Genomic DNA, 13209 nt, shown 5'->3' on the forward strand with positions numbered 1-13209 from the left:
ATTCTCAGATGAAGTCTCTTTTCCTTTGTGGTCTAAGGATTTATTCATCAATACCGACACTATCTGGACCTGATTTCAGCTACCTTTTGAAATATACTAACATTCTAATTTGTCAACATTAAGTTTGAACATATCATTCTCCAGCTTGAGATTTTAAAGAAAAAGTTGAAGACAATGTAAAAATTGAATATTTTCAAAGAAGAGTCAGTAGAAATCAAGGAATTCTAATATATTTCCCCCTTTAATAAATACATAAAGCTTTTGACCATTTCCCTCAATTATTTTGATTAACACAATAGTAGGGTCTTTCAGAACATCATTATACCAATTTTCACAGCCTGATGTAAGCACTCATTTCACAGAAACAATCATGGCTAGCATTAATGGGTGAATGTCAGTTCCATAACACAACAGTATAAGGCATATTTACACCATCAGAACATACAGAACACCATATACATACACAAAAAAATCACAGCTCCAGGACAAATAAAATTCAATCTCCTAGAGACAGCTTACATTTATAGGCTTTACCTGAAACATGTTGTTTACTTTACATTTTTATAATATGGTTTCTTCTCAAGCATCAAACAGATCTTCCCTATGTCTTGTGATTTGTTTGTAACATTGTGTTCATGCAAAAATAATACTTGTTTTATTGCATTAACATTTAAACAGTTTTGGATTTGGGTCCTAAAACCACCATCTAACATTTGATGTTGCTTCATCCATATTGTCATTGTATTTGGAGTGATACGATGATTTGTTTTTAGTGAGTTACCAAATGGCAAACATATCCAGTTGACCACAGTTCAAAAATCAAGATTCTAAGCTTCTTGATCATGCACATTTTACTTTCATTCTTGAAACGTGGTTTGATTCAGACACACCATTTTGATTCATATTTATTGGTTTTCTTTTGTTCTTTTTAAAATATTTCTAAAAACAACAACAAAAGGAATAAAAGAAAATACTGTCCCACATCCACTGTTCACAAAACGGAAGAGCAGCAAGAATCACGCTGACCATTGTGAAGACACAGTCAGGTAGTGACACTGTAGTAAACATTGAATGTCATTGGAGTACTGCAGGAATGTGATCATTACTATAACCCATACTTCTGTAACAGTTCAGATTGCCACTGGCGTTTGCGCTCTGGAAAATAATCTGGAATGTGGATTTTTTTAAAATCCTGAATACACTTTTTCATTTCTTCTTCTACACTGAGCTTCTCACAGACTTTCTTTTTGGAAAGATTTGTCTCCCGGGACTTGCTGATGAGTGTCTGAAAGAGTTCACTGTTCCTGCGTTTGTCTGGCGGGGGCATCCATTGCACCGGAGCTTTTTTGGAAGGCCGATCCAGAGTTAAGGTGTTAGGCTGGTGAGCTGTTGTCTGCTGAGCACTGGGTGGGTTGTCCTGGGGAGTGCTTGCCTCTGAGTGGCTGTCACAGCTGGAAGTGGAGAGCTCATTGCAGGAAGTCCCACTTTCACTTCCTTTATCTGTGACTTTGTCCTGTTTCCTGTCTTCATGTTCTTGTTTTGGTGACACTATTTTTTGAGGTGGCCCTAAAAAGGAAAAAAAAAGAACAATTGAGTAAGAAATGAAAAGGTCAAATTAAATAAACTTTGTAATTTATTTGGATTTTTAAGATTATTTATTTATTTATTCATTTATTTATTTACAGAGAGAGGGGATGGGAGAGAGGAAGAGAGATATCAGTGTGCTTCCGTTTGTAGGACAATGCCCAACCCAATGAGCCACATTAATCAGGACTATAGTTTCTTTGTTTTAAACCAAGAACATTTATATTAAGAAAAATGCTGTTTGTTGAGGGATTAAATACACCACCTAGGGCAGTCAGACTACATTAAACCATGCAACATGCTGATTAATCATTTATAAAACAAAGTTTGGGAGGTTTGCTTACTGAGCATTTCTACCTTACAAAGGTCATTGTTAACTGTATGCTTTAAAGATTTTTGTTAGTTACTATTTCCTGAAATCTGAAAAAGTTATTATATATAAATATTTTGCTAATTCCATAGCCATTTAATTAGACAGTTAATTCATTCCTATTCTAGTTATTGACATTAGGTGTTCATTCTATATATGTTTTGCCATTATGAAAGCAGAAAGTATCATTGCTCTATCCTACAAAGCAGCAGTATTCTCCAGGCTCTGAGGGGCAATAGCATCATTTATGCTTCCAAGTGGGTGGCGGTTTAAATCTTATCTTCAGTCTCTTAATCTTGTTTCCTGTCTATTTCCTTGGAGAGAATTATGAAAGTGCTGTAAGATATATATGTACCTAATATTATGGTGAAAAAAATATAGTTGAAATATAGTGTTCTCTTAAAATACAAGGCTTACCAGTTGAGGTAAATTACCTAGGAGGACAATTTTCAGGAAGTGATAGTTTGCCAAGATAATTATTTCAAATGCACATACAGTTTATTTCCAAGAGAGAGCATATTTTATTTTCCTCGACTCTGCTGTGAGATTAGGACATCTATTTAACATTTATTGAACACCACTGCATACCCAGAACTATAATAAAGCCTTGATTAACTGGAGCCTAACCATTTTGAAATATTGAAATACCCAAATCTCATTTTTTTCTTGTAGTCAACTTTTATGAACAAGTTATATAAATCAGTGTGGAGTGAAAGACATCAGTATTTTAAAGCAATTGTCAGGGTAATCCACTGCGCAGCCAGACTTGATAAAAATTGGTCTAATTCATAAGGTGTCAACCTTAGGCACATAAGGAATTACTTGGTGAGCTTACATCATTAATACCTTGGTCTCAGTCCAAGACATCCTGCTTAAAGGGGGTGTCACCTGGCCATTAGGTCATATCATAGATCCTGGTGACTTCAGTGAGCAGCTAAAATTACAAACCTTTCCTCAGCCTATTACATATGAAATGTGTATAACCAATATGAGTAGTTTATATTATTCAGAAGGGTGGAAAAACAAACCAACAAAAATACTTTTTATAAAACATCTACTGTGTGCAACTTACTGCCTGAGTGCTAACATCAGTTGTCCTATTTAAAATCACAAGAAACAAATATTGATACCAAATATTCAGTTGAGTTGGACTGAAGATTTCAGAGCTTTAGAACTCTTTTGGAGTGATGGAAATATCCTGTATCTTGATTGTAATGTTAGTTATAGGATTGTATGCATTTGTGAGAACTGACAAAATTTCATAGCTAAAGTGGGTGAGTTTTTCTGTATGTAAACTATACCTTGATTATACCTAGCCAATAAAAAATACCAAACAAAAAACCCAAAACACCTCAGTAAAGAATATGTACCTAATTTGAAGGCAGGCCTAACCATTATTCCATACTTGTTTTGTCTGCAATGTAGCAAACTTCAAACAAATGTCGATGCTCATGAATGCTTAATACGGAAGTACACTAGTACATTTCAGAAGCATTTGCAACCATGGGTTAAAGAAAACAAAAGCAAACAGCTGTTTTTTCCTGTCTCTGCCCTGCCACCTATGGTAAAGAGAGAATGGGCATGAACCTGAGGGGCAAGGGTGAAGATGGTGCACTCCTAACACTTCTTGCTGACTGACTTACCCAGAGGTATTCTGAGCCTTCCTTTATCCTGTGTGCTGGGTGGGCACAGACTACGTTCTGGGGACCCTGTGCCCTCTGGCTTTCAGCTGGATTTAGACAAAGCATGCGAGATTATGTCTCACCACTCTTCTCCCACGATTTCCGTGATCTGGTTGCATCCCTGGACCAAGAAACATGGCACTGTTTGGCAACTCTCTCTATCTCCTTTCCTTCTTCTCTCCCTCCCTCTGCTCCCCTTCTTTCCAGATTCCACTAAACTGAGGCTCATATCTCCAGGATCACATGTGTTAACCACCTCATTATAAATGGCATGAGGGTATGGCCCACACTAATGTATACTGTCAATATTTAACTTTTCTCAAATCACCCAAGACAATGTATTTTCCCTTTCTTCTGGAACCCTGACTGATAGACCCTGGCTGGTCCCTAACCATTCTCTTCATTGACTAAGGGTATGTTACTTGTAGGATCAGTTTTCAGTGGTACCAGATTTTAGTGGCAATAATACTGAAAATGGTTCTGGCCTGGAACCAAGTTCTATCTCCCTAGTAAACAGCCTTGTAGCCTGGAGAGAGACACGTAGCTCCTTTAATGTCAATTTCATGATTTTTAAATGGGTAGTAGTTACTTTCCTCATTGGATTATTTTGAGATGAAATGAAATACCATAAAAAGGGTTGAGCAAAATAATTCACAACAATCAGAGTATATCATTGTCATTTTTTTTAAATACAGAGATGTCCAGATCCATCTCTAGAGATTTTGCATTTGCCGAAGGGTTTGTATGTATACGTTTATGTGATCTGGGCAGGGGAGGAGGTACAGCATCTGTTCATCTAATTAACTTTATAGCTGAATGTGATCCAAGCTAGCTACATGCCCAGTATGAGCTCAGTATGACGTAGAGTATAAATCAATGTTTTTATCTTTTCTATCACTACTCTCCATTACTCTAACCATAAATTTCTAAAAAGGAATCTATAATTTCCATTCCCAATAGTGACTAAGGATTTGCACTGCAAATACCCTAGAAAACCAATTTACATTTAAGGATAAATGATTAATGAGAAATCATTTTATGTTAAAGGCATGGGGATAGAGCATTAGATGGAGATATCCAGGCAGAAAAAATAAGAATATTAGAGAGGAAGATAGCACAGAAAAAGGACACGGTTGACCCTTAAACAACACAGAGGTTTGGGGCAACCCCCCACACAGTTTGAAATACATGGACAAGTTTTGACTCCCCCAAAACTTAACTGCCAATAGCCTACTGTTGACCAGACTTACTGATAATATAAACAGTTGATTGACACATATTTTGTATGTTACATGTGCTATATGCTATGTCTTACAATATAAAGTAAGATAGAAGAAAGAAATATTATTAAGAAAAGCACAAGGAAAAGAAAATCCCTTTTCAATGTGTATTTATTGAAAACAACCCATGTATAAGTGGACCTGGGCAGTTTGAACCTGTCACGGGTCAACTGTACTAGGTAACGCAGAAGCAAATGCTTTGCTCTGTTCATATTCACTGGGAGGAAAAGTTAATGGCATTCACTAGGGAGAATGTAGAGTTATATAAAGTCCAGGCTTTAGCTAAATAAATTATATACAGTTATTATGTCTAATGACATCACAATTTATTCATGAAAATAAGCCTCTGTATCCAATACACACACAAATGCAGAAACTCCACAAGAAAATAAATAGAATGCAGCCTATGTGTGATGGATATCAATTGTTCCTTTAGTGTAAGACCAAGGAAGATCTCTCTGAGAGGACATTCATAGGTTCAGTCAAGAGAATTGTACAGAGCACCACGATGCGCCATGCTCTGTGCAAGGAGCTAGAAGAGGCACATAGCAGATGCTCTGGTGAAGCTTGTTGGCTATTTAGTGAAGTTTTATAACTTTGTTAATGCATGGGGCACATCTGAATATCTCCCACTGTACACTTTAAACTCTATGAACAAAAAGAAGATAGCACCTGAATTTACTATGATCTTAAGAGCTTCTTTTATTTTTCGAAAGAATTTAGAATAGGTACAGGTATCAACAAGAATTAACAAACACATGCTTTCCTTTTTCAGTCATGTTTCATAAGCTATCTGTAGGCAAGGTGGACCCCAGCCAGGAGACTAACTCGGTTCAGATGTTTATATATGACAAAGGGGAGACTGTTTGTCTTTATCTTGTCCACACTTTCAATGTATAGAATACTGTGACAGTTTTCCATATGAATTCTTAGGTATAACAAAAAATCTCATTTTGTGTTAAAAATTTTAATAATATATAACATATTACATATTATTATTGCTATTTGATTAAGAATGTTTTGAATCATTACTTAAAACTTAGTGGATTCAAATTGGGACTAAGGTACAATAACAAAATGATTTATGTGTTTTTATGACATGAAATTTGAGAAAAATGAACTGAAAGAGAATAATGATTACTCAGGTTGCTTGGTTTTCTTGTAGATACCTGTTGATTATAAGTTTCCAAGGATAACTGAAAGCTTTAATTTTTTATCATCACATTCAATGTTCCAAAGCCATTTGAAATTCTCAAACACAATGTGAATAATTATATAAATAACACTAAATCTTGCACATGTGGGAACAGCCTGATTTCAAGAAAATTATCTGTCTCTTCAACTAGTAAGAGAATCAATTATATACCTAAATGATCTTCTTAAAAACAATTCAACCTCTGAGTTAGAGCACCAATCAGACTTACTATTTAAAATATGTGATATGGTAGACTTAGCTGGGCTTTCTTCCATCACATAAAGAAAATCATCACTAAATATTAAAGTAAGCAACAAGTAAATAAACAAATATCATGCCCATTTGAAATTTAAGTTTTAAAAGAAGTTAATTATTTATAGGTGTTCAATTCATATGTACATCCAGAAACTTTCAAAAAAGCATTTGGACAATTAAGCTTTTCATTTTTCAGTTGGCTATTTGCCATTAAATTGACTAGGATTTTCATCCAAGAGTTGATCGTTTTCAGGGGTAAAGCCCTACCTAGCAGAACTGCAACCCAGCTGCCTGGGTCATGCTTGTCCACAATTATTTTTTAAGGCACAGTCAGTACACACAAGTGTACACATACACATATATTATACTCATTTTTTATGCTCGTATTTTTCCTCAGAGAGGGAATAGCATTGGAAATCTGGTTTGACCTTGGCTCAGACCTCTCTAATATTTGGTCCTTGGCTAAAATTTTGGGATTGCCCTAACTTTGTAAATGTGATAAAGTTCTATAGTCCTAAATTATGAAATGCCTAGGAAGGGATTTTCCAGGCAGTAAAATTCTATTCAAATATTAAATATAAAACATTAAAAGCTTACCATTATTAACAATTACCTCTCCGAATAGGGGAAAAATTCAATTTCCACTAAAATACTTCACAGAATTACAGGTTCAAAGATAAAGTCTTTAAGTTCATTGATGGGAAGTGTAGTCCTAGGAGACATCATTGACTTGCACTTGTTTCATTAAGTCTATTCTTGTCAGCTGCATCAGCAATACGAGTGATGCTTAAAGCAACACAGTGCAGACTGGCTGGGCTCGCATCCCAGTTTAACCACTTGTCAGGTGTGTTTTCTTAGACAAATCACTTACCTTCTTTGGATCTCTGATTTCTTAAGTTTAAACTTCATAGAGTTTTGGCACAGATTACATGAGCCAATATATGTAAAGTACTTAGGATGTGCCCTGCATGTGTACATGCTCAAAATGTTTTTTTTTAATTATTATGCAGCATAAATATCTGGTGCTATTTTGCCAGAGTACAGCATACTTGCTTACCTAAATGAAGAATACAAATTCTTCCATTTTAATTCTGGCTCTATGCATGGTCCTTATGAACACATGAACTGAAGAAAAGTCTCTTGGCTTATTTCAGCCTTAGTTTCTTTTCTATTAAAACTAAAATAAGAATCACAATATTGTTACATAGCTATAATAAGAAAAGAGATAATACATGTCAAAGCAATTTGTTGTCAAAGCAATTTTGTTGTAAAGTTCTCTATAACAGATTTGAGAGGTTATTAAGCATTAAATCCTCATGTACTAAAAGGAACTTATTTGAGAAAATAAAACACAAAAGCTCTCTTTAAGCTATTAAAATGTGTGGTGTAAAAGCAATAGTAAAACATTACATTAAACAAAATAAAACTATCTGAAGGTATTACGATGAACCAAAATTTGTAAAATTGGGCAAATCAGGGTATTCAATTAATTCCATTGGGTTATATTACTTTGCTATATAAAGGAGGAAGTAATTGCCTTAATAAGTCTTTTGGGTGAAGAGTATAGTACAGAAATTAAATGTTAATATTTTCACCTTTAAAAAAGACATGTGATTCCAGGCAGCTGTGGGTGTGGGAACCTTCAATGAGATTACTTTCCTGTTATTTCTTGGAATAGACAGGCATTTCCAAATGAAGTCTATGTGTACAACTGCACACTTGAGAAAAGCTTTTTTTTTACCTGCCTAGGGATGATAAAAAAAAGACTGGATATGTAAAATGTGTCTGCAGGAGACACAATTCCCAGAAAGAAAATTACCCTTTAATAGTACTAAACTCAATAGTGTGTGAATGTTTATGTGGTACTTGAACAGAATGAACCAATCTATCTCAAATATTAGCACTACATGCCTTTGAGTGTTAAGTGCTTGAGTCAAAGGGGAAAAAACTCCATTTTTGTTGAACATTTGTCGATCACCTACTATGTACCAGGCATAGTGTCAGTTACAAGATGAAGGGCACACACCTACACACACACACTCCCGGATATCCGGTAGTGCAGGCTTAGGGAGACAAGCACAGTAAGGCAGCTGTGATTATAGTGAGTAGGACCTGAAGGTGGGAACGGGGATAAGCTGTGATTAGAGTGAGCTAAGAAATAAAATTACTTTTAATTTATCAGTTATATTTTCATAGTAAGTTGAAACAAAAAAGTCATAGAGTGAAAAGGCTATTGGAATGAATAAAATTAATTTTTATATAGTTTCTACTATTATTACTTAACCACTTTTATGAATGAAGGAAAATAAGAGAAAAAGAGAAAGTAAAAAAAAGGAATTTAAAAAGAAAAACAAGTTGTGGTATTCCTTTTTTTGTCCTGATATGATTGGGCACTAAAATACTCTTGTGATTCTCTTTGTACTTAACTTTTTATTGTACTTGTTTATTTACATGTGTGTCTCTAAATCTTAAATTGTAAAATTGTAAATGTTTTATGGTGAAAATTGTGTCTTCTTAGCTTATCATGAAGACATGATCAAATAATAAAATAATTGTCGCTCTTATAAATTCCTATAGTATTTACTACTGACTATATCTTTCATTTGGTACTCAGTATTCACTACCTTTTATGTTACTAAATACTCACCTAGATGATTAATAATTTTCCAATCATCTCCCCATAAATGTTCATCTCTGAACATTTGTGTTTACCCAATAGCACATCTCTGGTTTCCTATCTTCCTCAAAAAGCTTATAATTTCCGTGAGACCAGAGACTGTGTCTTAAGCTTCCTAATATCACACATTTCAGGAGAATGATTTGCTTTATCATTGAGTCAAAGACACTAATAAAATGAGTAAGCATTTGTAACTAGGAAAAATGTGAGAGAAATATACATTTAATGGAACATATAATGGAGAAGGTTTCAAAAGTGGTCCTTTCACCTTTCTCCCATTCTACAAATTTGTGTTCTCCTATTAATTACTTCTGTAGATGATGTGCAAGATCACCTTTGGCTACCCAGTGGATTCATCTTTTATTTTCAATTAACTTTGAGGTCTTGTTAATGCTAGCCTTGCTGTGCCTCCCAAATCTAGCTCTTCACTTCTGTTCCCATATCCACCGGTTATAGCAGGTTTCTCATTACTTCTTGCTGTGTCTCTTAACCAGTTTTCCGACTCCACTTTAGTCTCATTTCAAACCATTCTCCAGTACATTTCCAAATAAATATCCCTGCAGTCTAATTCCTTCAAGTCCCTTGCATAAAAACCCAAAGAATTCCTCTGCCTAAAAGATAAAATTTGAATGCCACATTTTGGCATTGAGGACTGTCCTCAGTTTGTTATGACCCCAACTCATCTTGCACAGAGCAGCCGAAATACACTGGTGGTTACTGGCCAATGACTGGCTGTATCCACGCCTGTTTCCCTTTGTCTGGATAGCATTTTCCCCTTGTTCCGTGCCCTACTCAGCCTGCTCCAAATGGTGCTCTCAGCATAAACCCTTCCATTCTCACATTGCATGTGATTTCTTGTGAGCTCTCACTCTCTAAGTGACCCATGGCAGTTTATTTGAATCTATCTCAAAATCAGAAATCTATTTTGTCTTAAATAAAAGTTATTTCTGTACTAACTTTTAACTTACATCCCTGTGCTCTGCTCCACAAAACAAACGCACAAACAAACTACATTAGTCAATCCGGGACAAAGTTTTTTTTTCCCTTTCATTTTATCTATCTTTGCATTTATGGGAGTACCCACCCCTGAGACAAGGCTCCTAACAATTCAGTACGTGTTGAACTGAATTAAATGAAATTTAGCACTAAAAGCTAAAGAATGTCTAATCATATAGAGAATTGTTTTAATTCCAAATAAATTATTTTTGTTTTGTTTCAACTAGAAATGATAAACCCAAGTATAACTAAGCTTATAGGACATAACAAAAACAAACAAAAACAAAAATAATTGGAGAGAAGATGAGCCATTTGCAGTGACCTTTAAGGACCTCACAGTCATTGTAGTGAGGAAAAAGATTCCTTTGGGGAGGTTTTTTTCATGTTATTAAAATGAAATAAGAACTATTCTGGGACCATAAATAATGAGGAAAAATTTGCTTTGTCTGCTAAAGAATTTTATACTACTTACATGATTATATGATTACTTTACATAATTGAGTGATTACCTGATACTTTCATAGAAATATTTGTAGTAGAAAAAGATATTAGGTGTTCAAGTGTCTTTTCAGAAGCCTTATCACATCCAGAATGGTTGTGGACACCTGCGCATTTCACTCCGGGGAGCTAGGGTTCTGCGGCACATTCACCATTTGTGTTTAAAAACAAAAACAAAAACAGACAAACCTCCTCACAAAACCAAATCATACAGATGCTCAAGCTCCTATTAGACTCTGGAATTAAGACATGTTAATTCTCAGGTTCTTAATTTCAAATCTGCCATTGCTTATTATTATCAGAAGGGTTTTTTGCCACATACTTTCTAGTGGCCTCTGCTTTCACAAGCACATACTATATGGAAGGGATAATTTACTGCTTTTCAAATATGTGAGCACAAGCCTACTCTTACTGGTCCCAAATCCATAAACAGTGGATTAGAACACCTACGTGGTGCTCAGCAAGATTGCTGAGTTTATATCTACAACACACGTCTGGGAGGAAAAGAAAAAAGATGCTCTGTAAATACAAATTAGGGGTGCATTTATGATGTGCTGTGTGTAACAAGTTTATATGAACATAAAACCATGCTGGTTGTAAATTACCACTGCTTGTTATAAAATACAAAACAGCTGTCTCAAGCCTAAGGAAAAAATTCTTGGTGACAATGGGGATGCAGAGATTGTAAGAAGGAAAAAAAAACAACAAAAAAAACCCCGGCTAATACTGAGGATCCAGAAGCAGTGGCAATTGCAGGCAGAAAGTCATAGTTGAGGGGATTGTTATTTGTTAGATCTCTTCAGATCTCGAGTGCCTGCCTGCCAATAAACGTTTTCAAGTACTCCCAACAAGGTCAGCGAGATGCCACATTTTGTAGCTGTCAGACTGTTTAACGTGAGTGTCATCTTTTTTCATTTTGAGATCTACAAAAATGTGCCTATTATGGAGGTGGCTTGATGCACGCTCGCTATAATAAGTACAAAATGGAAACATGCATGCTCACAGCAGAGTCTAATTTCATGTGCGACCATTTGAGCAAATGCTCAGCCTTTGCAAATAGTAAAACTGTGCTCGAAGTGAAGTTCTGACACCTACCAGCTATGTCAAGCGTGACTGTAAGACTCATTTTTCTATTTTGCTTAAGAGGGAATAAAAATATGGTGCCTCTCGCCTAGACTTGCTTTAAGTAAAGTTATGTATGAGGGAAAGCCTTACAGTAGTGGCCCCAGAAATACAGCAGGTGCTAACCACTGAAAACTATAAACCTCACTTTACCTCACTTTGCAGATGAGATTAAAATTTTTGAGATCTTGAAATTATTCTTGATTTTCTAGATGGACCCCAAATCAACCACAGGTATCCTTATAAGTGGAAGATGGAAGGGAGTTTGATACATGTAGAGGAGGAGGCACAATGTGACCACGGAGTCAGCTGGAGTGATCTGGTTACAAATCAAGGGGACCGGCAACCACCAAAAGCTGCGAGGCGCATAACAGTTTCCCCTAGAACCTCTGGGGATGTGGCCCAGATGATACAAGGATTTCAGCTGGTGAAAGTGATTTTGATGCTGATAGACAGCCTGTCTGGACTGCCAGGAGCAGGCTGAGGGTGAGGAATAGGAAAGGCTGCGGGGTATCGGGGGAAGCTGTGGAAGAAACCTAGGCTGTGGAAATGGGATGTGGAAGACACATGTGCACCTAGCCCCACTCTTTAGGGCCAGAGGTGGGAGGTTCCAGTACTGAGGGTGTGCAGCCAGTAAAAGAATGCCTTCACGAACCGCCTGGGGCCAACAGGAGGACATTAAAGTATTACAGCCCAGCTTCTGCACGTGAGGCTGTGTTGTCTGGTAGATGCTCCACCTGCACCCCCCCACCCCCGGGGGTCAGAGGTACTGATCCTGGCTGCAGATGCCCCACCCCTCCTGCTGAGGCTGCCATCAGGTGCTGCCTGAGAAGCCACTCAGGGTTTCCAGGGTCCCTTTTCTTAGGACTTTTATTTGGTAGTTCTCTGTCTGAGGGCCCTGAGTGTGGGCAACTTGCTACCTGCAGGGACTAGGGTATGGGAGGTGCAGAGTTGACAGCACCAGAGGAGTACCCTCCATGGCCAAGAGTGGTGGCAGGGGGTGTTTTTACTCTTAGAACTGAAAGGTTAGCAAGATAATTGGATAGAGGAAAAGGACCTCTTACTCCTTCTGGTACCAGTTGGGGGTGGACAGGCATGCAGTAGAAGTCAAGATGGTGGCACCAAAGAGGCCTGTCAGTCTAGCTTGGGGGAAGAGGGGATCAGCTGGGGCAGGAAGGAAGACCTACCCAAAGCCCATGAAGTAATTGATTGTTTTGGAAAAGCACCTGGTCTGCTACACACTTAAAAAAAGATACTGTCCCAGGGAAACAAAGAAACACTCTCACTTGCTTATTTCTTGCTACTTGGGGCCTGCATTTGGATGGTACCCTGGCCTGTTCTCTCCAAGGGCCACATAGCCTTAGTAGCTGCTTGACCCGTGGCCTCCAGGAGAGACTCTCTTTCTCACTCTCACTGACCTGATAAAGATTTTGCTGCTACAATCATGTGAACTTGCAGCCTGAGTAACTACATGGCCTGTAGCTGCACCAGCTCTGCACACAAGCTCCCAGACGGAGCCTAAAGCCAGACAGCAGTGGGGGACAAGCTAA

At 37.1% G+C, this 13209-nt stretch overlaps 1 protein-coding gene across 2 annotated transcripts in view; it reads right to left on the reverse strand.

Moving 5' to 3' along the window:
* Positions 1-242: 242 nt before the first annotated feature.
* KCTD8 (potassium channel tetramerization domain containing 8) overlaps positions 243-13209 on the reverse strand; it is a 201101-nt gene continuing 188134 nt past the window's right edge. Inside the window, exon 2 of one of the 2 annotated variants that reach the window (XM_045834388.1) lies at positions 243-1566. In XM_045834388.1, coding sequence (XP_045690344.1) covers positions 1106-1566 — 461 coding nt within the window. In that variant the 3' untranslated portion in view covers positions 243-1105. The remainder of the gene's footprint in view (positions 1567-13209) is intronic. The other variant, XR_006785166.1, reaches the window with a different exon arrangement.

The sequence above is a fragment of the Phyllostomus hastatus genome, unplaced genomic scaffold (genome assembly GCF_019186645.2).
Source record: "Phyllostomus hastatus isolate PE091 unplaced genomic scaffold, TTU_PhHast_1.1 phas_contig_196, whole genome shotgun sequence".
Lineage (NCBI taxonomy): Eukaryota > Metazoa > Chordata > Mammalia > Chiroptera > Phyllostomidae > Phyllostomus > Phyllostomus hastatus.